Here is a 27,406-nt window from a genome sequence, read left to right on the forward strand (position 1 = left end):
TATTTTTAATGGGGCGACATCAGTAAATCAAGATACATATATTCAAAGATAACATGTCCAGGTTATCTTGTCGTTCAATTATGTTGCATACCCATCACCTAAAGTCAGATTGTCCTCTGTCACCTTCTATCTAGTTCTCTTTGTGCCCCTCCCCCTCCCCCTTTCCTCTCCCTCTCCCCCCTTCCCCCGTAACCACCACACTCTTATCAATGTCTCTTGGTCTCACTTTTATGTCCCATCTACGTATGGAATAATGCAGTTCCTGGTTTTTTCTGATTTACTTATTTCACTCCGTATAATGTTGTCAAGATCCCACCATTTTGCTATAAAAGATCCGATGTCATCATTTCTTATGGCTGGGTAGTATTCCATAGTGTATATGTGCCACATCTTCTTTATCCAGTCATCTATCGACAGGCTTTTTGGTTGTTTCCATGTCCTGGCCACTGTGAACAATGCTGCAATGAACATGGGGCTGCACGTGTCTTTACAAATCAATGTTTCTGAGTTTTGGGGCTATATACCCAGTAGAGGGATTGCTGGGTCATAAGGTAGTTCTATTTTCAGTTTTTTGAGGAACCACCATACTTTCTTCCATAATGGTTGTACTACTTTACATTCCCACCAACAGTGGATGAGGGTTCCTTTTTCTCCACAGCCTCTCCAACATTTGCTATTACCTGTCTTGTTAATAATAGCTAATCTAACAGGTGTGAGGTGGTATATCATTGCAGTTTTGATTTGCATTTCTCTAATAACTAAAGAAGATGAGCATCTTTTCATATATCTGTTGGCCATTTGTATTTCTTCCTGGGAGAAGTGTCTGTTCATATCCTCTTCCCATTTTTTTATTGGATTGTTTGTTTGTTTGTTGTTGAGTTTTAGGAGTTCTTTGTATATTTTGGATATTAGGCCCTTATCTGAGCAGGTGTTTAAAAATATCATTTCCCAATTAGTTGGCTGTCTGTTTATCTTATCAGTTTCTCTTGCTGAGCAAAAACTTCTTAGTCTGATGTAGTCCCATTCATTAATTTTTGCCTTCACTTCTCTTGCCTGTGGAGTCAAATTCATAAAATGCTCTCTAAAGCATTTCTAAAAGTTATTCACTTTCTCCCTGGAAAGTTGGTACTCTAATGTTCCACTGATTTGAGAAATGTTCATCTGCACTAAGTTCTGTGTCACACCTACCCACGCAATACATCCTGTTGTCCCCACCTTACTTTGTAAAGGCAAGCTCAGACATAGTGTGAGGGGTAGGGGAGGTGTCTTTACAGATCAACTGGTTAGAACACCTACCAGTTAGGACAGGTTTGTAAGTCTGAACCTAGGGAAGATTGGGGCCCCAGCATCCATCCAACCTCATTCAAGATCAGAATGATAGCAAACCTTGTTGTGGGTGAATAAGCAACGACATATCACCAGATTTGCAAAGCAATTGTAACAATACAGACCTAATTATTGATCATCTTTATAAGTAAAAGACAGGTATCCAAATATTAAAATATTTTTGTTGTTAAACAAAACATGTCAAGTTGGAAACGATTTCCCAGCTCTGAGCATCTCTCAACTAAATGATATCTGCCAAAGAAGTAAGCATATCACAAAATCTGACATTTTAGGGCATATGGATAGTGAGAATAAAAGCAGAGGAAAGGTGGTATTTCAGAAAAAAATTTTAAGATAGCTGAGAAACAGTACTAGTTGGATTTTTTGTGTTGATTGTTTTTCTGTTTATAAATTTCCTAACATTTATAACACTAGGTATAGATTTGGAACTCCCCACCCCAAGAGTCTCTTGTTGTCTTGATATGTCTCCAGAAGTTCATGTGCTGTATTTGTTTATATCACAATAAAAATGTAGAGCACACTGGCATGCAAAGTACAAAAGTAAAACATCAATATGAAGTAGAAACACCTGATAAAATTACAGGTACATTTTCCCTGATATTTTTCACTTTTCCAAGTAGTCTACCGTGAATATGAACTATCCTCAGAGATTAAAAAAAAATCATTTTAACTGTCTGCTACCAGGGTCAAATTAAACTACAGTACTTTGAATTTTACAAGTCAATATTTCAAGTGAGAGATAGCAGCTCACTTGACACATTCTACATACTTGTGCAAAATGAAACATTGTTTATGTGAATAATTAGCTTGAATAATGTGAGAAAGTAAACAAGATGGTTTTGGGGCAGTCACCAAGTGTTCTTCCCTTCATGCTTTTATAAATGAACACTGAGAAGCAGGTGCAGAGAAGGGCTTTTCCTTTGATCCAGCACAGAGTTCCTGCAGTCATGCGTGCAGTGCTGAGAGAGAAATGAGCGAGGATAGTTACCCAGCCTTCCAGATCAGACCTGGTGCTCAACCAGAAGAGAAACTTTTTTTTTTTTTTCATTTTTCTTAAGCTGGAAACAGGGAGAGACAGTCAGACAGACTCCCTCATGCGCCCGACCGGGATCCACCCGGCACGCCCACCATGGGGCGACGCTCTGCCCACCAGGGGGCAATACTCTGCCCATCCTGGGCGTCGCCATGTTGCGACCAGAGCCACTCTAGCGAGAAACTTCTCAGTCTGATTAGCATCACATCATGTTCTGCAAATACCACTTAGTGCTCAGTCTTTAGCTCTAGCATTCGAGACAGAACCACCATGGTGTGTTTGAACAGCCAGCACTCCACTGGCTCAGCCGACTCTTAAGTTATAATTTCTATTTTTAAAGATCCACCTTCATGCAGCTAATCTTTGTATTTCGCTGGTTAATTGTAATGTTATTTTTAAAAGGCAAATGGCTAACTGAGAGCAAAAGAAAGACACAAATAAAATGTAGCACCTCTCAGGCTAATTCAGAACTGCTTCAGTCATATCCGGATGCAGTGCAGTTGCCACCACAGGCTGAGGTGTTAGGGTCTCCTGTTTTGGATTTGGCCCAGCTGGGGCTTGAAACTGGCTCCAGACGTTTGGTAGCGTTACCAGATGGTGGGCTCCTCTGGGAAGTAAGTCTACTGACTGCTTTCTAGTTCCTAACCAGGTCTTAAAGCACACTGTGCATTCTCACCCAGTCACCAGCCAGCTCAGCCTTCTCATTCCTTAGCTAACCATATATGCTAAAAGCTAGTATCCTTTTTCCCTTCCCTTCCCATTTATCAGCATTTCTCCCCGTTCCCCAAAACCAATTTTCCTTTTTTAGTTTGGCTTTGTTTTGTTTTAAAAACAAACCAAAACAACAACAACAAGAAGCTTTCTCAGTCTTATTTGATAATTCTTCATTCCAAAAACAATTGGAATTTTTACCACCCTTCTTATCGGAGGAGCATAGTCTGGGCTTGAATTAGAAACATGCCTGCCAAAACCAAAACCAAAACTATAATTGATTTTAAAGTAGTTTCTTCACAAAACAAGTATTTGGTTTTGGTTTTTGATTGTTTTGTATATTTTTGCTCTGGGCCAACCAAATATTCTCCCTTTCTATTCATTTTTGTACCTAGTCCCCAGTGACTCTGTAACTCCCCCATACTTGTGAACTAACTTCCTTTTTGCTTAAGTTAGCTAGCTTTTGGTTAGCTTTGGTTTAGCCAGCTTAGTCTCTCAATAAATAAAAATATGAACCAATGCACCTTGCCTCACCTCTTCTCTCTGTTCTAAAATTTCTGGTGGTGAAGCATAGATAGCAGTCATCCATATGTTATCTCTCAGATAAATTTCCCAGGTCAGTAAACTGGAATTAAAGAAATGGGGAACAGGAGTTGATATATGATGGGGCTACTTCAGCAGCACAATATTGTGAGGTGTATCCATCAGACACTAAGGGAGACGGCACATGTCTGTCTATAACACTGGAGATCAGGACATTGACTATTTACAATTTAACCCATAGTTGGCTTTGGTGAAAGACTGTGGTAAAATCTTTCCGACTTTTCAGAAGTAAATGCTTTGAGATCTTTGGGACTAGGGAAAAGGGGTGAGAACAGACACCATCAGCAGACAGTGACAGAGGTATTACACATCTCCTTACATAAACAGGGTTATTCATATGATTTTATTAACATTATCTCTGTTGCTCTTCACAGCAGTGTGGGGGCGGGGAAGGAAAGCAGAGGAGATATTGTGGTATCCGTGTTATTGTTAAGAACACTTAACAATAAACAGGAGATGGATTAAGTTTTCAAAGGGTCCAAGGCTGAAGCCCACCTCTGCTCTCTTTCTTTCAAGAAACTGATGAGCCAAGCTAAGCAATGTGTTGGCAGAGAGGAACAAATAGTAAATGAGTGAAGAGTTGTAGACCTTTAATTATGAATAGCTACTACTGAGGTTACACTACCTGTTAGGTTCTGAGTTGACTCCCTCACCTTTAAGATGGGGATAATATCTGGTTGCACCACAGCAGTGCTCAATTAACGTTAATGGCTGAGATAAGACAGGAGCTAGAATGGGCAACCTGAGAGAGGGCCTTAGGTGTTTTGATTCAACCCAACAGGCAAATAGGATACGCTGGAGAGGATTCACGTGGAAGCACTAGATTTAGCTCCGTGGCTCACTGGTCAATAGCAAAAACTTTTGTACCCAAATTGATTTTTCAATGACGAGGTCTGAAATGAGGAACAACCATTCCGCCTTCCAACAACCTACTGTGGCAAATCCCAAGGAAAAACAGTTTTCCTTAGGCTTTGGGTTGCTCCCTTTCCTTTTTGCTTTCACCGCCCGAAACCCGTTTTTGGAGAGACCCAAGGTCTCTGAAGAATAGCGGCAGCTTGGAGGCGTTCAATCACTCTAAATTCAAGCCCAACGGAAAGGCATCCCCGCCTCGGAGCCCCAGGCTGCCGCTCGCCCGGAGCAGCGTCACCCAGCGGGCAGAGCCAGCGGGGGTGTGTTCGGGCCTCCCTCTCCCCCGCAGTTCCAGGCGCCCGAAAGCTGCCACCTCCCCAGGAGGCCCCTGGAACTCAGCCGGCGCTGAGAGGTGGGGCCGCGGCTGAGAGAGCGCCACTATTGGCTGGGGGGTGGCGGGGGCGGGGCTGAGCCTCCGTGATTGGCGGGGACCCCAGCCGGAGGGGGCGGGGCTGCTATATCAGAGGAGTCCCTGTTGCGGCGCGGGCAGTTGGGCTGCTAGAGTGCGGCGCTTCTTCTGGAACACAGAGAGCTGCCAGGCGGGCTGGCTGGCGAAGGGGTAGCGAGAGGGCGCGGCGGCCGCAGGGCGGGGGTTTGTAGGGCGGCAGCCTCCCAAGGGCCAGCGTCGCCGAGCTCGGAACTGGGCCTGATTGGCGGCGAGGCGGCAGCCCCGCTCACACCAAAGAGGAGGCGTCTGTAGCGGCGGCGGCGGCCCCAGCCATGCTGTGCTATGTGACGAGGCCGGACACGGTGCTGATGGAGGTGGAGGTGGAAGCGAAAGCCAACGGCGAGGACTGCCTCAACCAGGTGAGGCTGAGGGGCCAAGCGGGGACCCGGCCCGTCCCCCAAGGCAGAGGGGCCTCGCGGAGGCACCGGGGCGCGCCGCTTGCCGGGGGTCGGACGGAGCTGCAGCGGCGACCGGGGAGCCCAGTCCCGGGCAACGCGCCGTAGGCACCGGGCCGGCGCTCCCTCCTCCTCGCGGGCGTGGGGCGCGCGGCCTCCATCCCGGCGCGCCGGGAGCGCGTGGCGGGGGGATGGGGGGGGCCTGCGGCAGCCGGCTCCCAGCCCCCAGCATGGCACTTTCTGAGAAGAAGGCGGCGTAGCACACCTGCCGCAGGTGTTTGCATGATGCAGCCTGTTTGGTCACCGCGGAGCCTGGCGATGACACCTGCGTCTCAGGATGAGTTGTCCGGAGGCGGTCTCAGGTCCCAGGTTGCTTGGCAGACCAGCCGGGCCCTTGTCTCTTGCTGCTTCTCAAATGGACCATTCACCTGCATCTCCGGATTTCCGGGGGATGAGAGAACAGTAGGTTTTTGGTCATTTGCTACTCCTCTGTTGTCTTCAGGCACGCGGTGTTTCCTTAAAAGTGAGGAATGGTTCTAAACAGTGGTGGGTACTGATATGGCAGACAGTAGATTTAATCTCAAGTGAAACCCTGGGCCCTCAAACTCCCTAGCTCTGAGATGTTTGGAAAACCTCTTGTAAAGCTTAGCAGACACTTGTGGTGTGTTTCCTCAATTTTTTTTCCTTTCTTTTTTTTTTCAGTCCAGATGGTTAAAATTGTCCAGATACTAAGCTGCTGTATCAGCTGTGTTGATTGTGCTCGTGGAGGGAATTCTGGTGATTGGAATGAGAAGGGAAATACCCTGAGATTACCCTCCTCAGCTTTTTTGGAAGGTTACTTTTAAGGACTCCTTTTTTCTTTATTGCCATTGGTCATGTTTTAGGAATTAAAGGAAGGACAGGCCTCAATACTTCATCTAGTGGTTTAGTATCACTGGAATCTTAGCACTTTGTTCTCCCGGTTTACAACAGAAATTGTAACACTTTTTTGAACTTGATGAAAAGTAAGCAGAAATATTAGACTTAGGTAGAGTCCTTGGGTTTACTTTGACTACATGGACCATTTGCTCATCCGTGCTGCATTCATTTTTGTTTTAGGTGTGCAGACGATTGGGAATTATAGAAGTTGATTATTTTGGACTGCAGTTTACGGGTAGCAAAGGTGAAAGTTTATGGCTAAATCTGAGAAACCGGATCTCCCAGCAGATGGATGGGTTAGCCCCTTACCGGCTTAAACTGAGAGTCAAGTTCTTCGTGGAGCCTCATCTCATCTTACAGGAGCAGACTAGGTAAAATGATGCTGAAATAAACCAATGTCAAGTAAACCTTTGGTTCAGTTTAGAAAGGGCCATTACACCTTCCCAGAGATGTTGGTTCACAGGCAAATGTGTTTGATACAGAGTTACTTGGTTCCTAACTTAGTTTTCCATGGCACAGCCCTTTTATTGAGATGAAGATGAACACTTGAGATTAATGCCACAACTGAGAGAGTAAAAGAGGGAGGAAGAGAGGTGTTGAGGGAGAGAGAGAACCCAATTGACTTCCTGATAGCAGCATCTATTGCCCGAGAGTAACCTCTGCCTCAGCTGTGTTACTATAGGTCATTTTAGACTGTTCTAACAGAAAGCAGGAAACAGTTCCTTTTGGATTACTAAAACTTGGTCAACTTCTTCAACCTGGTGTCAGGTTACAATGTGTAGCAAAGAACTCTGACTTAATGCTGAATTTTAAAAGTTTTGAGATTTCTTGAAAACTTAGTAAGGCAGTTTCTTCAAGGACAGTGTGACTGAGCTCTAACCCACTGATATATTATTACATGTGACTGTTGAGTTTAGATTGTTTATTTCTAGAAAATCAATAATCCTGGTAGACAACTGGAACATGTGGTTTCCTCTTTCAAACTGAAAATGTTTTCTTCCCTGGACTGGCTATAATTCTTTTCAGAAGGATGAGCCAAACTAGGAAACCAGTGTTTCCTCTTATTAAAGAGACATACAGTGACGTGTCAAAAAAAAAAAAAAAGAAAAACAACTAATTCTAAATACAGCAAACTTTGGGTCTAAGTTCTAATGTTTTTCATAACCCTTTCTTTGGCTTGAAAATTGGCCATGCATATGAAAAATGTGAGTGAAAATTTTGAGTAATGATGAGTAAACAGGGTACCATAAGAGTTTTTGTTTACTCAAGAATTGAGTTATTTTTGTTTACTCAAGAATTGATAGAAATGTATTTCGAAATACTGTTCATTTAAATTTGAAATCTCTGCTTTGTTATGGAGCTTTAGAGTAAGAGAAATGTACAGTTTTGTTTTGGAAGTAACTGGTATATTCTTACTGCTCCTAAAAATGCCTTAGAAAAATATTCAAGAAATTGCATTTTTAAGGATGTTTTAGCTGCCCTATGTGAATCAGAATGGTTTGGGTTTTTGTTTTTGTTGTTTTGCTTAAAGCTGATTTGTGAAAACTTTTTTACTTTAAAAAAAATATGTAACACAACAAATTGCTATTTTCATTGTGTACTTGTATCATGATCTTGTAATCATTTCAGGGCCTCCAGATGCAAATCTATTTGATGACACAAACTTATTTTTTAAATTGCAGAAGTTTAGAGGAGTGAATACATTATTTACACAATGGCTATAATTATAATATATAGTACATTTGTATAGTGAATGCTTAGAGAGGGTTTTTTTTTTGTAAGAGACAGATAGGGACAGACAGATAGGAAGGGAGAGAGAAGAGAAGTATCAGTTCTTTGTTGCAGCACCTTAGTTGTTCATTGATTGCTTTCTCATATGTGCCTTAAGGGGGGGGAGGGCTATAGCAGACCGAGTGACCCCTTGCTCAAACCAGATGAGCCCGTGCTCAAGCTGGCAACCTCAGGGTTTCGAACCTGGGTCCTCTGTGTCTCAGTCTGACACTCTATCCACTGCGCCACCACCTGGTCAGGCTAATATTTACTATAAGATGGTCTTTACCTGTGCTTTCTAATAATTGAGATAACTATTATCAAATCTACTTTATTCATGCAAGAAATGGAGACATTTTGTGAATTAGAATTGGAATCAAATTTTCTAATTTATTGACTCAATTGACTTGGACTCTTGAGATTCATGCCTAATAGCACTCAATGAAGCACATACCTGGTTAGATTCGGTAATTTTAATTGATTTTAGATCTTCTTGAAATCTTATTGAAAAATTAGTGTGGTCTAATCTTTTGATTTACTTTTAAAATATTGGTGAATTTTAGTTGTTTTTGTGAGGTTGTCCGAAACACAGAATTTTCAGAAAAATGCCACCTCAAGTTTATATAGCATTCTGCCTTTATCACTAGATAAAGTGATTTGTAATTAGCCTTTGTACTTTTTAATTAGGATCAGAAGTTGTACTGGGTCCAGTTTAATCATAATTAACATTATTTTTTTGTGCATGATACTATAGAACAAAAATACTTATTTCCCCTGATGTTATGTTACCAAGATAAAACTGGTTGATAAATTTTTTGATGTTTATTCATTATAAAGTATTTATGTAAAATGACACAAAAATAAATGAGATGAACTAGTCTAGTTATGAGAGGTGATTGTTTACTGTCTCTAAGTCAAGTCATCAGGGTACATTTAGTATAGTGAAAGTGTCTGGGCTATTAAGTGGTGCTGAAATATTCTGGCTGAGTTGTCTTCTGTGGACAATTAAAGTAGTCTGCTCACAGTAGAGCTGGCCTAAGTGGGGGTACATTAATATATTAGTCTGCAAATGATTAGGGAGGCTGCTGTGAGAGTGATGGGCAGGAAAGCCTAGTTGTAATAGCGAGGGTACTGGGGTCGAGGTTGAGACAGAAGCCCTGTATTCTAGGTCCATCTCTGCCTCCAACTGCCAGTGTAGTGCGACTTCCAAGACTGAGTCAACTCTTTATCTGAAGTAAAAGCCTGGGACAAGATTGTCTCTCTAGCCTGACCAGGCGGTGACACAATGGATAGAGTGTCGTACTGGGACGCAGAGGACCCAGGTCCGAAACCCCGAGGTCACTGGTTTGAGCACAGCTCACCAGCCTGAACCCAAGGTTGCTGGCTTGAACAAGGGGTCACTCACTCTGCTGTAGCGCCCCCCACCCCATCAAGGCACATATGAGAAAGCAATCAATAAACAACCAAGGAGACTAAGGAGCCACAACAAAGAATTGATGCTTCTCATCTGTCTCCCTTCCTGTCTGTCCCTATCCGTCCCTCTCTCTGACTCTTATCTCTGTCATTAAAAAAAAAAAAAGATTGTCTCTAGACTCTCTCCTAGCACTAGATTTTTTTCCCTTTGCTTCCTCTTACTCTCTGTGTGATTTTCCTCAATACATTTCTCTGAAGACGGAGAAAACATAAGTGTCTGCTTAGATTATTGTGCCGAGTTAATTGGTCTCTAATTTGGCCTAATTTCAGATTTGGTACTTTACCCAGATTATTCTGTTTGCTCTTGAATGGAGGTCTGGAAAGTAACCAGAGAATCTTGCTTAGACTCAGTGGGCACATTTCAGAGATGGAGGCAGTGGGTATTTCCAGCTGATGTTTGCTATGCTATGGATTCAAAAGATTCAAACTAAAAGTGAAACTAATGTATTCTGGAAGTAGGTCTGAGATTGTAACATTCGAAATACTTGCCTTTCAAAAGCTGTTGCATATTCACAGCAATTCAGACCAGATTTTGTCAATGTTTTCAAAACCAGAGATTGCCACATTTTAGAAGAGTTTTGTGGTCTTTGCTAGTGGCACTCCTGCTTATGTGAAGATTAACACGAGAATTCTCTTTCCAGAAAAACAACCCCAGTATAAGGACTTGGTGAATCCTGAACTAAATTAAATGTTCATGGAAATGCTGTGATCCTGAACATTGAATTTCATCAAAATTTCAATGATGTAAGCAGTGATGAGTGACTTGTCCCTGGTTACCATATTTCCCCATGTATAAGACGCACCTTAATTTTGGAGCCTGAAATTTGGGGGGAAAAAATGTATTACATAGTTTTTGCTCAAGTTTTATTCATCAAAAATTCATACAACTTCTCATCACTGTCAGAACTCCCCATGTATTAGCTTGTCCTCATCCGTGTCTGATGATGAATCACTGTCTTCCTTTATTGCCTCATCCTCAGTTCCAGCTGCAGCATTTGAAATTGACACAACCACTGTATCAGACGCACCCAGTTTTTAGAACCCTAATTTTTTGGAAAAAAATTGTGTTTTCTACATGGGGAAATACGGTAAATCCTGCCTTCCTTCAGACCTCAGCTCAGTCACCACACTTTAGGAAAGCCTTCTCTGGGTCTGCCCTGGAGACTAAACTCTCTCAAGACATCGTCCTTAGCATTTGATGAGTGTATAATGCTGCGTTTACTGATGTGACAATTTGTTTATTCTCAGCCGCTCTAATAATCTAAACCCCATGAAATGGGGAACTGATCCACACTATATCCTCAGAATTTAACAAGTACCTGGTACAGAAATATTTGTTGAGTCAATGATTAAGAACTTGGAAATAAATAAAAATTGGGTTAGCTGATACTGATGATATACATTTTTTTTATAGGGATTGAACTGTTTTGCCAGTTTGCTTCTATAAACTGAAGAGCTTGAGACTATAAAGGAAATGTCACCATTGAAACGGGTTCTGTAGCTATTATTCTGTTAGGAATTTGCTCAGTGCTTAGCATTCCTCTGCTTCCTTTGTCCTCTTCATCCCACTTCTAGGCCGTTTGTTTATTGTTTTGTTTTGTTTGTGCCCAAAACCAAAATTGGCTCCAGGAAAGTAAAAAGGGTAAAAACAGACTTGTAGAATGTTGCCTAAGAAAGGATTAATTCAATTTCTGAACTCTCATTCTCTGTTTGTCTTTCTGCTCAGAATATAGGGTATTTGTATAATATGTTTCCTTTAGCCACAGATCTCCCATCTGGGCACCTTCAGTCCTTTTATGAATTTCTGATACTTATATATTTGTATGAAATCTTCAAAAACATTGGGGAACTGATTTTTATATAAGCGAAATGAACGTTTCATCTTGACCTTGTCATTTATGAAAGAAATGTGAAGATTTAGATGGCACTTGGCCGCAGACTCAGGGTGACCAGTGGTGCATCGCTGCCAGGGGAGCAGGTGCATTTGTTTTTAGTTACATATCCCACTGCGGCCTGGTGCTCCCCACTAATCTAGATTGTTAAGAAAGATGTTGTGGTTAACACTTTCTTTTTACTTATTCATTTTTTAGAGAGAGAGAGAGAAGGGGGGAGGAGCAGGAAGCATCAACTCCCATATGTGCCTTGACCAGCAAGTCAGGGTTTTGAACCGGTGACCTCATTCCAGATTGATGCTTTATACACTGCCCCACCACAGGTCAGGCCATATTAACACTTTTAAACTACAGGAGTGCCTGGATTGTTGTTTGCCAAGGGCAGGTATCTGTGATGAGTAATCATTCTTTAGAAGTGCAGATTTTATGCTTCCAAGTGATCGTTATTCTTCTGGTGTGGGTGGTAATTGCTTTTGAAGTTGGGAATGTTCTCCTCTGTCCCCACCTCCATATCTTTTAATTTCTTGGAGCCTGAGGAGGAGCAGATTTATTAGTGATTCCCATTTTGCGTTTTAGGCTTTGAGAAGGATTTCCTTAAGCCTGAATGGAGACCTGACTTGGTAATCATTTGGCTGTGATGGGTTTCTCAATTGCAAGCCTTCTGTGAAGTGTAGGTTTGATGGTTCATTTTAGGTAGAGCCATTCATTTGAATTCTGAATCTAGACCCTAAGCGATTTTCACTAGAATTTTTTTTCTCCCTTCTTAAGATAATTTTCAAACATACAAAATAAATTGAAGATTTTTACAGTGAGCATCCAGGCAAGAACAATTTACTTGCCTTATCACCTTTTTATCCATTTATTGATCCCTCTACCTCTTTTTTTTTATCAGAAATCTTTTTGATACTTTTCAAAATAAATTGAGTATAATTATACTTTCTACTAAATGCTTTAGTCTGAATATCATTTACTAGAACTCAATATTTGCCCACCATTCTTTTTTTTATATATAAAATTTACATATGATGACATGCATAAATTCTAATTATACCATTTAATGGGTGTAAAGCCAGTAGCCAGGGCCACTATCACAGCAGCCTGGCCCATGCAGGTTCGCATTGGATTCAGACAGTCGGTAAAGAAACAACAGAGCCAAATACTGGTGGGCCATCATCTTTAATCCTAACTTACACCTGGCGGGCAAGTAAAAACACACGCTGGGCTCCAAAGCTCATTCAGTGCTCACAAAGCTACTGATTTATTCGAGTTTCCTAGAATCAAAGGTTTCTAGCTCACCAGCCTTATTCACCTCTGTTCCCCATCTCCTTCCTTCTCCCTGCACAAACTCTGCACAAACTGGCTTCTCACTCAACACTCCGCCATCTTGGCTGCTTCTCTTGGCCTCCTCCACGTGGCCTCTCTCTGCTCTGCTGTCTCCTCTAATGTTAATCTCAGGAACCAAGAGAGCAAGCTCCAATTCTGCCCCCATTTTATAGTGTAGAAATCAAAACCTTTAATCCAATGTACAAAATAGGGAAGTCTCTAATACAAAGTCACTTATCAGAGACATGATGGGATTACACTACCCCACATCAAAAGGGTGGGAAAGGCTTAGTCCTAAAACTAAGCCCCAGGCTACAAGGATCTTGCCAACCCACAGCCCACCCCCAACACACATTAACATCACCTGGGCAATGGCTTCCACGTGGGCAGCACCATCTTTAACAAAGTGAGCATAATATATTTTATCTGCCCAACAATGGGTTTTTGACAAATGGATGTGCCTGTTTAAACAAAATTCTTATCAAAGTTTAGAACATTCCCATCACTCTCCTCATGCCTTCTGCAGTCGGTACCCCCACCTCCCTCCCTACCCACACAGCCAGGTTTGTATGCTTTTCCAGCATCGATTGCTTATGCCTGTCCTGCTTCATGTAGATGGAATCATGCAATGCCTACACTTTTATATCTGCCTTCTTTTGTTCATCATAAATTTTTTGAGATCTATCACATTGTGTATATCAGGGGTCGGGAACCTATGGCTCACAAGCCAGGTGTGGCTCTTTTGATGGCTGCATTTGCCTTGCAGACAAATCTGTAATAAAAAAAATAATGTTAAAAATATAAAACATTCTCATGTATTACAATCCATTACCTACTGCTCATGTTCATGGTTGTTGGTGGCTGGAGCCAATCACAGCTGTTCTCTGGGACAACACCAAATTTTTATTGGATAATGCGTAATGTACACGGGTCGTTGTATGGCTCTTACGGAATTACATTTTAAAATATGTGGCGTTCATGGCTCGCTCAGCCAAAAAGGTTCCTTATCCCTGGTGTATATTATCAGTGGCTTGTTCCTGTTTATTGATTGATAGTATTCCATGGTATGAATGTACTAATATTTGTTTATCTATACTCTTATTGATGAAGACCTGTTTTCCAGCTATTATGAATAAAACTGTTGTGAACATTCAAGTACAAGTCTTTTTGGAGACATGTGTTTTCATTTCTCTTGAGTAAAAAGCTATGACTGCAATAGCTAGGTCAGAGAGGAGGCAATTGCTTCGTTTTATAAGTAACTGCCAGACCTTTTTCCAAAGCCCTTGTGCCATTCTGCACTTTCACCAAGAATGTATGAGAGTCCATTCCTCCACATACCTGCCAGCCTGCAGTTTTAATTTGTATGTCTCTCTTCGTTAATAATATAAATGGTTTTTCATGTGCTTATTGGCCTTTTGTACACCCTCTTTTGTGAAGTATATATTCAAGTCATTTACCCATTTTATTGAGTTGCTGCCTTTATTTTTTAGCTTTACAAATTCTTAACATATACCAGTAGTTTGTCAGGTGTTTTGTAAATACTGTATTTTATCAAGTAGTTTCCCTGTTTTCTTGAGTAGAAGTTTTCAATTTTGGTCAAGTCTAATTTATCCATTTTTTTCTTTTACACTTTTCACTGACTGTGTCCTGAGAAACCTTTGTCTGTCCCCACGTCACAAACACACTCTCCTCTGTTTCACTGTAAAAGCATTATGATTATTATGGTTATGTTTAGGCCAGTGAGCCATCTTGAAATTATTTGTTTCCCTGGAATTTAAGATACAAAACAAAAACTTACTGCAGTTCTGTTTTGATTTAATAGTTTAAAAATATAACTTGGCAGTCTTTGGTTTAAAATAAACTGATGTGGTTGAGTGACTCATTGGGCTGAGGCAAGCATACTCATGATTTCAACGGGGGTCTGACTAGGTAGGGGACAGACCGGCCACTGCTCAAGGACGAGGCCACATTCAGTTAGGTCTTCTGGGGGAGAAATACTGTTCATTTATTGGGACTAGAGAGTTTTTAAAAATAGCTACTTAGCTTTTTAAAGATGTTTTAGGTTAGTTACTTAAATTTTGAGTATAATAGTACATATGGATATAGTTATTTTATATTTGTGTTACAAAACGATTTTTAAAATGATATAACTGGAAAGATAACTGGAGGACATTAATTGAGAGTAACCATCCATCCTTGAGGAGCAGATAGATAACTCCTGACTGGTTCTACTTGATTTTTAGATTTCTTTATGAGTCAAGCCACTGTTTAGAGAAAAGTTTGCTGATTAGATAATTCATAAAAGATAAGTGACTTAATTCCTTAAAGCTATGGAAAGAAATTAATTTTTAGAATAGAGGAAATTTGAAGTACTTTGAAATAAAAATATATGAAGAACATGTGATTCTTTTATTTTTAATTAAAATTTGGCATATCCTTATGTTCACTTAATTTTTTTAATCTTCCATGATGCTACAGTATGATTTTATTTGTACCCATGATGCAAAGGTGTGAGTTAGCTAGAATGTTTCACTTTGGCCCCCAAAATTTAATCCATGTGTTGAAAATAGCCATTTTCTTAGTAACAGGGTAAAATTTGAAGAATCATGAATTTTGAGGTATAACCAGGAGAATGTTTAGAAAATGTACTTTTGAGTTTATGTCTTTTGGACATATCACAGATATTTGCCTAAGACAAAATTGTTTTGGCCCTGGGCAGTTGGCTCAGTGGTTGAGCTTTGGCCTAGCGTGTAGAAGTCCCAGGTTTGATTCCAGTCAGGGCACACAGGAGGAACAAGCATCTGTTTCTCCACCCCTCCACCTTTCCCATCTCTCTTTTCCTCCAGCAGCCATGGCTCAAGTGGTTCGAGCACATTGACTCTGGGGCTGAGAATGGCTCTGTCAAGCCTCTGCCCCAAGCACTAAAAATAGCCTGTTGCAAGCATTGGCCTTAGATGGGGGTTGCTGAGTGGATCTTGGTCAGGGTGAATGTGGGAAGTCTCTTAATCTCCCCTCCTCTCACTTGGAAAAGAAGAAAAAGGAAAAATAAAACCGTTTTTTACAAAAGCTTTTATTCTGTTTATGATTCTAGTGTGTAGCCTAAATTGGATTAGATGTGTCAAGCACTTTTGATCTTTTGTTAAAAAAATAAAAACAATTTACCGCTGGCATAATCTCTTTGACCACATCTGCTTGTTTTTGCTATTATTGGTAATCTTTCACCCACTTTACAAAAAAGGGAGAGGGGAAAACCTAGGTACCAGACAGCTATAGGCCAGATGGTTTGAGAGAAAATAATAGGAGAAAATACTTGATCCAGGACCATCCCTAACTGTGGAGCCGTCACTGGATTCCTTGTTGGAATGTGTGTCTGCACTCGGTCATCCTCTGTCTTGGAAAGAGCACATTAAATAGAGTCTATTGATTGCTCAGCACAGCTGGTGTCCATTGTGCTGTTCTGGAGAGCAAAGTGGTTGTCCAAAAGCCAGTTTGTGGCCCGAGTTATTTTGATAGGATGTGTTCCTTCACACTAGAAGGCTGTAAGTTCATCTAAAAAGGAACAGTCAGACTTGTCCACCCTCTAACCCCAGCATAGGGCTTGGCATAGACAGAATGCACAGGAAGTATTTGTTGACTTGAAATGAAAAAGTTGCTTTGTAGCTATGACACTGGAAAATGCAGGAAAGGCCCTATCAGAAAACTTACCTCAGCAGTAAGGAGGAGAGCTCTTCTGCTTACAGGATGATGACTGCATTCCAGCCTAACGTGGAGTATGTGGAACAGGCCAATTGTCCTCCACCCCCTTTCTTTAATTCTGACCCCCATGCCGGGAAATAATCAGTATTACTCTTGGGCTGCTGGCTGCCTGTTAATATTTTGTTACTGCTGCTTTGCCCTCAGTGTTGGCAGCTGTCTCTTCAGAACCAGGCATGGATAGTTTGGAGAAAGAAATTGGATTGATTTTGAAACTTTTGCAAGCTATACTTTCAAATAAAGCAGAGACTGGTCTTTAACTTGATACTTGGTAAATAACTTAAAAGATACTTTCATATAAGCAGTAATTAAGTTAAGAGTTAGCTTGTAGTGATACCCTTACAGTGTTTCAGCACATAATTTCTCCTTTAATATAAGCATATATTCAGATTTCATTTCCTACTAACATGTCCCCTGACTAATACAGAAACAGGTACATTAACCAAGGTGACATTTACTGATCATCTAAAAAACCCTTAAAAGGCTGAAGCAGTGTAGTAACACCAACATTTTATGGGAATGCTAGGCCTTGGCCCTCAGATTGCCATTTTAAAACAAGTTATTTTTGTGGTTATTTCTTCGCCTCAGTAGGGGAGCCCCTTCTCAGTTTAGCAGTATGTCAGAAATACTTTATAGACTAGCAGATATTTGGGTTAATAAAAGCCATGCTTCTTTCATTGCTATTATGCATTCTTACTGTGATTTCCTCATAAGGATTTTGAATAAAGGGGAAAAAAACTAGTATTTGGCAGAGTCTGATCATTTTAAACATTTATCTGTCGTTACAGAAGGCACGAAACATTAAATTTAAACAGTTCTTAAAGGAAGATTAATGACTCGTGTCACACTGACAAGACTAAATAGAGCCCCCCCTCCTTGTATTTTGGCCTCACTTTCTTCTGCATTTTCTTACACCGCTCATGTTGTCCCCTCCACCTGGGGTGTCATATACAGATGTGTATCTGAAGAAAACAGTGTTGAGGACTGGAATAGGGTATCCAACTGAAGTGGGAAGCTGACCTGAAGGGCTCTGTTCAGACCAGCATCTAGAGCTTTGCCCCAGTGGTTGTCACTCATTAATTAATGGGAAGAATGTTGTGGCATTTAGGTATGTTTAAAAGGCTATACCAAATCATCAAAGGAAGGTTATACCTATACATTTGACAGAGACAAATTTTATAACCGAGGCTAGTCTGTCTGTGGACATTTATATGCTCTCTTGAGAATCTTGGGCAATATGGATCGGCAGGAAACAATACCTGAAGTTCCCTTGAGTTTCTGAGTATGGCATAGCTTTTTAGTAAATGCAGAATATACTATTGTGTACAATTAGGATAAGTCAGATGGAGTGAAACTACGATGGAAATGAATATAAAATAGTCACAGTATGCAGCTTCACTTACACTTACAGAGTTCTCAGATATTAGTGTCATTTAAAGGAGTTGGAATATGTCAAATGCCATAATAGAGGGATGGTTTGCATGTCATAAAGATGAAAGGGCAGCTAAATGAGGGGACAAAGGAATGGTCTTCAGGACAGGGAGCAGCAGGCCAGCCACAGCAGTGAATGTGGTTGGCTTTTCCAGAGAGGAATTGTTCCCTTCCTAGGGCATAGTGGCTGGAGGGGATGACAGAAGATAAAGCTAGAAAGTTGGGGCTAGTGGGTAGAGAAGTCTGGTTTCATGCTGACAGTATGATTTTTTTCAAAAACATTGGATCCCTTGAAAGATTTTTTTTTTAACAGAGACAGAGCGAGAGTCAGAGAGAGGGATAGATAGGGACAGACAGGAACAGAGAAAGATGAGAAGCATCAATCATTAGTTTTTCGTTGTGACACCTTAGTTGTTCATTGATTGCTTTCTCATATGTGCCTTGACCGTGGGCCTTCAGCAGACCGAGTAACCCCTTGGTCGAGCCAGCGACCTTGGGCTCAAGCTGGTGAGCTTTGCTCAAACCAGATGAGCCCGTGCTCAAGCTGGTGACCTCAGGGTCTCAAACCTGGGTCCTCCACATCCCAGTCTGACACTCTATCCACTGCGCCACCACCTGGTCAGGCCCTTGGAAGATTTTGAGCAGAGAAATGGCAGGTACATACCAGAAGCCAGCAGCTTAGGAAGGGGATCAGCACAAAGTCTAGAAGGGAGGTCAGCTGTAAATTCTCTGACAGGTTAGAGATGCAAGTAGGGCAGAGAGGTAAAAATAAGAAGAATAAAGCTGGATTTAAAGAGTTTTCAGAAATAGAAAGTAGAAGATTAATAGTCAAAAGTGAGTTTCTTGGGAAAAATAACAAAAAGACTGTGGTTTCCCCTGGGAGAAAAAAGCAGGTTTGGGAAGAAAGACAGTAAGTGGGTTTTTTTGTATTTTTCTGAAGTTGGAAACGGGGAGGCAGTCAGACTCCCACATGTGCCCAACCGGGATCCACCCAGCATGCCCACCAGGGGGCGATGCTCTGCCCATCCGGGGCGTCGCTCTGCATCCAGAGCCATTCTAGCATCTGAGGCAGAGGCCACAGAGCCATCCTCAGCGCCCGGGCCAACTTTGCTCCAGTGGAGCCTTGGCTGCGGGAGGGGAAGAGAGAGACAGAGAGGAAGGAGAGGGGGAGGGGTGGAGAAGCAGATGGGCGCTTCTCCTGTGTGCCCTGACTGGGAATCAAACCTGAGACTTCCACACACTGGGCCAACAGTACCCACTGAGCCAGCTGGCCAGGGTGGAGTGTGGTTTTGAATGAGCTAAGATTGGGATGCTGGGAAATGTCTCCATGGAGAAGTCGTCAGGCATGTGGACATTTGAATCCAATTCCTAGGACAGAAGTTTGAGCTAACAGTAGAGATTTAGGGGTCATTTGAAGAAAGGTGAGGGTTTTAAGATTATCAACTTCATGTCAAGATACAGTTTTTTCTGATTACCATCATTTCTCTTTAAAAATTATAATGCAGAAACTTGGGTGTAATTATTTCACATTTTGTAACTTTAATGTTACTAAACTATCTTGGATTTGTTTCTGTTTGGTTTACACTTTGTATTCCGGAGAAATTTAGTCCTTAAACTTAGTTTGCCTCAGTATTAGTGATAAGAACGGTTCTTTAATATAAGCATTTTAAGGGTGGCTTTTTAAATTGCTGTTTTCCTTACTTAAGAGAGACTGTGAAAATGCCAGCCAGGTTGAGTTTGATATGAAGTTAGTTCCGGGCGTAACCATATTCTTGCGTTGGTTTGCAGGCACATCTTTTTTTTGCATATCAAGGAGGCCCTCCTGGCTGGCCACCTCCAGTGTTCACCAGAGCAGGCCGTGGAACTCAGCGCCCTCCTGGCCCAGACCAAGTTTGGAGACTACAATCAGAACACGGCCAAGTACAGCTACGAGGAGCTGTGTGCTAAGGAGCTCTCCAGTGCAGCCTTAAACAGGTGAGACTGCAGTTAAAGCTCGTGTTTATACCCGTAGATCTAGCGAATTTATAAGACTTTCCAGAAGAAAATTAAGCTATGGTAGATATAGATAATTTGTGAAGTTAAGACTAGGCCATTGCTCAATTTAGCCAGTTATTTTCAAAAGATTCTTGGCCTTTTTTTTTCTTTTTTTGGAGAAACCTATAAACACAGCACATAATCCACACAAATAAATGCCCTTCTATGAAATGCTGTACAACAGGAATTTTAAAAATCTCTGACCTTTTAAGAATGCAAATCTCCTAAAATCAAAAAGCTATCGTGTACTGGAATGTTTTTTACCTTAGTGAGGATTAAACCAAGATACCTAACATATATGTCTCAGTGACAAGTCACACTGAAAATTAGTGGCTTAAAACAGCAAACATTATCTCTCAGTTCTGTGGTCAGAAATCGGGTCCTGGCTTGCTGGGTTCTCAGGCCCAGGATCTCATGAGACTGCTGTCAAGCTGTTGGTAGAGTTTAACCTCAACCAAGGGCTCAGCTGAGGGCGGGGCCCACTTCCAGGCTAACCCGTGTGGCTTGTTGGCAGGCCTGTTCCCTCACTACGTGGGCCGCCCCGTGGGGCTTTTTCATTATGTGGTCACTGGCTTCACCTAGAACAGGCAGTCCAAGTCAGATCACGAGAGAGTGCCAAGATGGAAGTCAGTCTTTAACTTAATTTCAGAAGCGAGTGACATCCCATCACTTCTGTCATACACTGCTCATCAGAAGCAAATCACTACTCCAGCCCACACACCAGTGAAGAACATTTCCAAGGGTGTGTGCATCAGGAGGTAGAGATCTTTAAGGACTAGATGATAGGATATCCTCCACAATAGAGAAAATGAACCTTGCAGTTTTTTCGGTTGCAGATGAGCTAATCTATCTCTTATAATGCTGTGTTTTAATGAGACCTATTAAGTAAATGTAGGCAAATACATGAGAAGTTCCTACATATAAATTTCTTACATGTATTTTTAGAGGTTTTCCATAATTCTTTCAATTCATCCTCATCCAGCATTCCCAATAGTTTTTCTACTGAATATTTACTAGTCAAGACCTTGAATAGTGTCCTAGAAGTATTTTACAGTGTTTGCTAAGTAAAGGAAACATCAATAACATATCACTTTAAGTTACTGTGATTCATGAAAGTGTCAGTAGACTTCACTAGTGAAAATGATAACAGATTTATCTCTAGAAGCTGCATAAATTAATCTCTCTGTATACTTCTCTGCCTTTTTGGTGCCATACAGAATTGTTGCAAAGCATAAGGAGCTGGAGGGGACCAGCCAGGCCTCAGCTGAATACCAAGTCTTGCAGATTGTGTCGGCGATGGAAAACTATGGCATCGAGTGGCATTCTGTGAGGGACAGTGAAGGGCAGAAGCTACTTATTGGGGTTGGACCTGAAGGAATCTCAATTTGTAAAGATGACTTTAGCCCAATTAATAGGTAACCCAAGTCTTAAATTTTTTTTAGACCTACATATATACTTTTGTGGATCGGATTGTGAAAATAGCAAATGGAGCGGGATTTCCTGAACAGCCACCCTTTAGGAGTATAGTGTTTCACTTTGCATGTGCAGTCATTTATTCAGGCTTTGATTACTAGTTAATTTCTGTGTGTGTGTGTGTGTGTGTGTGTGTGTGTGTGTGTGTGTGTGTGACAGAGACAGACAGAGAGACGGATAGGGACAGGCAGAAGGGAGGGAGAGAGAGGAGAAGCATCAATTCTTCATTGTGGCTCTTAGTCTTCTTAGTTGTTCATTGATTGCATTCTTTTATATGCCTTGACCGGGGTTGGGGGTAGAGGGGGTGCAATAGCAGAGCGAGTGACCCTTTGCTCCAGCCAGCGACCTTGGACTCAAGCTGGTGAACCTTGCTCAAGCCAGCAACCTCAGGGTTTTGAACCTGGGTCCTCTGCATCCAATGCTCTGTTCATTGCGCCACCACTTGGTCAGACGATAACTTACTAATTTTTAAAATACTGACTCAAGTGTATTGATGTACCAGGCTTAATATTTGTTCCAATAAGTCGTTCACTGCTATAAAAATGTCATTTTTACCTACACACACTTTTCACCTATACACGCACACATGCGTGCACACACACACACACACACACACACACACACACTCACTCAAATCTTACTCCACTGCTTCTTTCTACTGACCCACAATCGCTTCAGTGTACATTCATGCCTAGGAAACAAAGTGCTTGAATGAGCATCTGAGTTTATTGCTGGTCATGAGCACATGAGAATCCTACAAAGGGGCACACACGATGACATCTCTCTTGGCTCGCTCACTCTTCCCTTTCTGTCTTTCAGGATAGCTTACCCCGTAGTGCAGATGGCCACACAGTCAGGAAAGAACGTGTACCTGACTGTCACCAAGGAGTCTGGGAACAGCATCGTGCTCTTGTTTAAGATGATCAGCACCAGAGCAGCCAGTGGGCTCTATCGCGCAATCACGGAGACGCATGCTTTCTACAGGCACGTACCGCTATTAACCTTGGCGTTGTCCACAGCTCAAAGGTTTTCAGGTGACAGGGAGGCTCCTGCAGTTTCTGGGGTTGTTGTGTCCATAAATCCTGCACCAACGTAAGCCATCAGCTGCTTTGGAACACTTCATTTCCACTGTCACAGTGGAGTCCTTAACAATGTGTGCTGTTTTTTCCATAGAAAGTGTGTGTGTGTGTGTGCGTGTCCATGTGTCTCCAACCCACTCCCCACTGCCCGCCCCCCGCTCCCTGCCCTGAGGGTGCCCCTTCCCCTCTCCCAGCAGGAGGACCCCAGTCGTCTTCCCTTTCTGGGAGAGCTGCTATCCTGAATCCTTGCTATGTCACAAGGATTTTTTAATAACAATTTTGATATTCATTTCAGAGGGTGATTTAGAGTTGTAGTTACACACAAATATTTAGAAGATTAAAGCTAAGAAATGTAATTGTCAGGCAATCTGAAACTTCTTATCCTAACACAGACACACACATTGGAACAGAGGGGAAAAATTGTAGAAATTTTTAATGTAAAACCTAGACGTTAAAGAAGAATGTCCTGCCTGACCCGGCAGTGGCGCAGTGGATAGAGCGTCAGACTGGGATGTGGAGGACCCAGGTTCGAGAGCTGAAGTCACCAGCTTGAGCACGGCTCATCTGGTTTGAGCAAAAGCTCACCAGCTTGGACTCAAGGTCGCTGGCTCGAGCAAGGGGTTACTCGGTCTGCTGAAGGCCCACCGTCAAGGCACATATGAGAAAGCAATCAGTGAACAACGAAAAACTAATGATGGATGCTTCTCATCTCTCTCCATTCCTGTCTGTCTGTCCCTATCTATCCCTCTCTCTCTCTGTCCCTGTAAAAAAAAAAAGAAGAAGAAGAAGAAGAACGTCCTTTTTCTTACCACCAGCTTCTTTGGACGGTAGCTCACATCCCCACAGTTGGAGGGGCACACTCACCATCCCCAACATTTCCAGCACTTTCTCAGGGAGCCCCTGGGATCTTTCACATACAGAACGGAAGGGTCTACTTCCCAGCACGCACAGGAGAATGCTGACTGTCTGCCAGCACGGAGTTCTTGCTCCCAGCAGCACTGATGGGCTGGATCTTGGGGGTGCAGGGCTGTAAGTATTAAGGAGGCCATTCAATCTCTCCCCAGGTGCGACACGGTGACCAGCGCCGTTATGATGCAGTACAGCCGAGACTTGAAGGGCCACTTGGCATCTCTGTTTCTGAATGAAAACATTAACCTTGGCAAGAAGTACGTCTTCGATATTAGAAGAACATCAAAAGAGGTGTACGACCACGCCCGGAGGTCTCTGTACAATGCCGGCGTCGTGGACCTGGTCTCCAGAGGCGACCAGAGCCCCCCCAGCTCTCCTCTGAAGTCCTCGAAGGGCAGCCTGAACTGCAGTGGCTGTGAGGGCCTCAGCTGCCAGCAGACCCGGGCACTGCAGGAGAAGCTGCGCAAGCTGAAGGAGGCCATGCTGTGCATGGTGTGCTGCGAGGGCGAGATCAACTCGGCTTTCTGCCCCTGCGGCCACACCGTGTGCTGCCAGTGCTGCGCCGCCCAGCTGCAGGTGAGGCCTGTCCCTGGCCACCTCGGGCCCCCCTTCAGTGAGGGCCCGCCGCGTGTCAGGCACTGCCCCTGGCGCACAACCAGGGATGTCCACCTGCAGCGGTGGAGGGTCTTTGTACTTGGTGACTGGAAAGGTATTGCCCTTTTGAGACATTTTGGATTGGGGTACTATTCTCAACAGTTTAATTACCCTAGACTTCTTTCAAGTGCTGGAAGCGAGGCTCAGATTCACAAGGCAGTGCATCTTGTTAGTGGTTGGGCCGAGAACGGGGGTCCCGGCCTCCCCAGGGCTGGGCAGGACTTCCTTGTCCAGCTCAGGGTGCCTCTCATTTGCTGACACAGGAAAGAGGATGGTCTTTATTTAAAATATTTGGGAAAGAATATCTAGAGTTTGGGTTTTAGTTAACTCGCAGTTATCCACGGGCAGATTGTTTACTCTGTGATTATTTGTGATTAATTTTCTGTTATTACAATATTTGCCTCTAGGGGCCCCCTGGAGTGGCTCTTAGCAATTCAAATTAATTTTAATATTAATACAAAAAAATAGAAGCAACTTACGTGTATAGCATTTTTCTCTCTTTTGTACCTTAATTTTTTCAATTAATTTTCATTTTCCCAAACTGTTTGCTAAATTTCACTATAGTTTTATGTAAAACTAGCCATAAATAACATCTAGTCCTTCAGAAAGTGCTAATTTCAGAGCTGTTTTTAGAGCTACAGAATGAGCCAACAAAATGTGTGTGTCTTCCCTGAGAGGAGGTGATGCTGGTATGAGAAGTTCTTTCCCCAGGAGTGGGCATGGCCTTGTCTGTTTCTGCCCTTTGCCTGGGACTCCCTTTGTGGCTCAGGCAGGGCCATGGAGACAGAAGCCTGTGACTAGGGGCAGAGCCACACTCACTGGCCCATGTCAGCCAGCCGAGTCAGCCTACGTGGTCTCTGCACGGAGGGTCATCGTCTGTCCCTGTGGGGACCACAGCCTCACTGCATAGCAAGTAGTCTTTGAGAATCATTTACTCATTGTGCCTAGTTTAGAGACTGATGAAAAACCTGATCAATTTCTTTCAGTCTATCCTTTTTCACAATGTTTGTTTCTAATCCCTTGTAAAGTATAAATTTTCAAACTGGTTAGAAAACAAGTATCTCTACCAGTTGAGAGTTAGAAATAATTGTGACCATAACTTACTTAATAAACAGAAGGTGTACCAGGTGCCCTAGGTGAACCCTGAAAACGCAGGGTGGAGGTGTCCTAACAGCGCTATTGGCTTCTCGTTTGCAGTCGTGTCCTGTCTGCCGGTCACGCGTGGAACACGTCCAGCACGTCTATCTCCCAACCCACACCAGTCTTCTCAACCTAGCTATCATCTGATGGGCTGTGCACTTGCTGGACAGGCCACGTTGCTATGAACTGCACTGTTATAAACTGGGAAAGTGATAGACCGTGGAGAAGATAAATACTTCAACCCCCATCTGCCATGCAATGTTTAAAAAAAAAATAAGAAAAAGAATACAACACTCCTCACCACCAAAACATGCCGTCAGCACCTCCAGTGGTGGGGACCAGGACCATCTCGGGACCCGAATAAGTAAAAATCTCTGAGGTCGTTAGGTGGCAACAGAGCCAAAAAGTGGGTCCCTGTTAGGACATGATATTGTAAATCTTAATGTGCCCAAGGTGAGTTTCCTGCCTGTGGGCAGTGCTGTAAGAATGGGTTGTAAGAATTTAACTGGTTAATTGTTATGTTTTTCAGTACAGTTAACAGAGCTCTGAACATTTTTAATAAGAAAATTTTTCTTAAAGAAATAGTCATTGTTTTAATGTCATTTCTGTTTTTATAACTTGTTTGGGATGATTGGAGGGCAAACCAATTTAAAAATCAGTTCTGTGACTGTTTAAAAGGGAGCAACAAAGTTGTCAGGTTTTCACCAGCCTGGCTAGTAGGCAACAGAACTCAGTGTGGGCGGCTTCCTGTCCTGTCTCCCACCCCACTCCTCATCCCCAAGCCTTTTGATTATAAATGCTACCAGTTTGGTTAAAAGATTTCAGTGGAGTAGTCAGCACTCCTTGGGTCTCTTGAGTTGGTGGAATATTTTATTTTAAGATTGAAAAGGCAGCATGTTCCTTTGGAAAGAGTGCGCTCCCCGCCAAAAGGAGGCGCTGTGGTGTACAAACAAGGGTGGTTCTCCTAAGCACTCTGCCCCAGCATCACCCAGTAGGGCCACTTTTGCTTGAGGCATCGAGCCTTTTACAGCCTTATTATAGGTATTTAGGTATTGTATGCTTTTTTTGTAAATGCTTACGTATCACTTTGGTTGTCCTCTCTATATGTCTTAGGGGTTTCAGGTGTTTTGTTTCTATATTCTTAACCATGTTTTCCACTCCCTCTTGGGCATTTTGGACGTTGTTCAGCTTGTGGGTTTTCTAGGATGTCGGGAAACCTAGATGACTGTATTGAGTGCAATACTAGCTACGTTAAAGCTAGAAAGCGACACTGTCACTTTACTGAGATTTCTGAGTATACTTTTCATATTGCCTTAATGCAGCAGTAATGTGTTTATGCATTTGTTTCTTTGCACAGACATTTTGTCAGATATTAAAACTCTACTTTTTTATGGCACATATTAGCATATAGCCTTTATTCCAAAAGGTATTTATTTTTTCACTTGTAAAAAAATAATGTTTCCACATAAAGAACTCTGTTATATCCTAAGAGGACTTCTGTCTTTTATATTCAGGATAATAAAAACTTTAAAGCAATTATGGGTGTTTGTATCATCATAGTCATTGTTATTTAAGCCAGTTTATTTAAAAGGGCCCTGGCCTGTTGGCTTAGTGGTAGAACATTGGCCCAGCAAGTGGAAGTCCCAGGTTCAGTTCTTGGTCAAGGCACACAGGAGAAGCGACCATCTGCTTTTCCACCACTCTCCCTCCCTCCCTCTCTCTCTCTCTCTCTCTCTCTCTCTCTCTCTCTCTCTTTTCCTCTCCCACAGCCATGGCTCGAATGGTTCAAGCACATCGCCCCCAGGTGCTGAGGATGGCTCCTAGAAGCCTCCACCTCAGGTGCTAAGAATAGCTCTGCTGTGAGCATGGCCCCAGATGGGGGTTGCCGGGTGTATCCCGGTTGGAGTACATGTGGGAGTTTGTCTCTATCTCCCCTCCTCTCACTTGAAAAAGAAGGGGGACAAAAAGAAAAATTATTTATTTAAAAGAAGAGCACTGATAATATAGTTGGTATCTATATTGGCCCTATATGGAATATTTGAATATGTCTAAGGTATTGGTCCTAATCAAGGAGAACAGTCATCTAGTTATTCAGTCTTCTGTTTTCTGGT

The 27,406-nt window shown here is 42.5% G+C and overlaps 1 protein-coding gene across 1 annotated transcript; it reads left to right on the forward strand.

Moving 5' to 3' along the window:
• The first annotated feature begins 5,097 nt into the window (after nt 1–5,097).
• On the forward strand, nt 5,098–26,784 carry MYLIP (myosin regulatory light chain interacting protein). The gene is made up of 7 exons (XM_066377105.1): nt 5,098–5,410; nt 6,545–6,735; nt 19,795–19,980; nt 21,258–21,455; nt 22,333–22,497; nt 23,657–24,077; nt 25,353–26,784. The coding sequence occupies exons 1-7, from the start codon at nt 5,324–5,326 to the stop codon at nt 25,440–25,442; spliced, it is 1,338 nt and encodes a 445-aa protein (XP_066233202.1). The 5' UTR covers nt 5,098–5,323; the 3' UTR covers nt 25,443–26,784.
• The last annotated feature ends 622 nt before the right edge of the window (nt 26,785–27,406 follow it).

The sequence above is a fragment of the Saccopteryx leptura genome, chromosome 3 (genome assembly GCF_036850995.1).
Source record: "Saccopteryx leptura isolate mSacLep1 chromosome 3, mSacLep1_pri_phased_curated, whole genome shotgun sequence".
Taxonomy (NCBI): Eukaryota; Metazoa; Chordata; class Mammalia; order Chiroptera; family Emballonuridae; genus Saccopteryx; species Saccopteryx leptura.

Excerpts from the sequence above, each read along its gene's own strand:
- MYLIP (XM_066377105.1), top strand. The coding sequence starts at position 5,324 with ATGCTGTGCTATGTGACGAGGCCGGACACGGTGCTGATGGAGGTGGAG. Across the intron at positions 5,411-6,544 it reads GCGAGGACTGCCTCAACCAG|GTGTGCAGACGATTGGGAAT; the intron begins GTGAGGCTGAGG and ends TTTTTGTTTTAG. Across the intron at positions 22,498-23,656 it reads GAGACGCATGCTTTCTACAG|GTGCGACACGGTGACCAGCG; the intron begins GCACGTACCGCT and ends ATCTCTCCCCAG.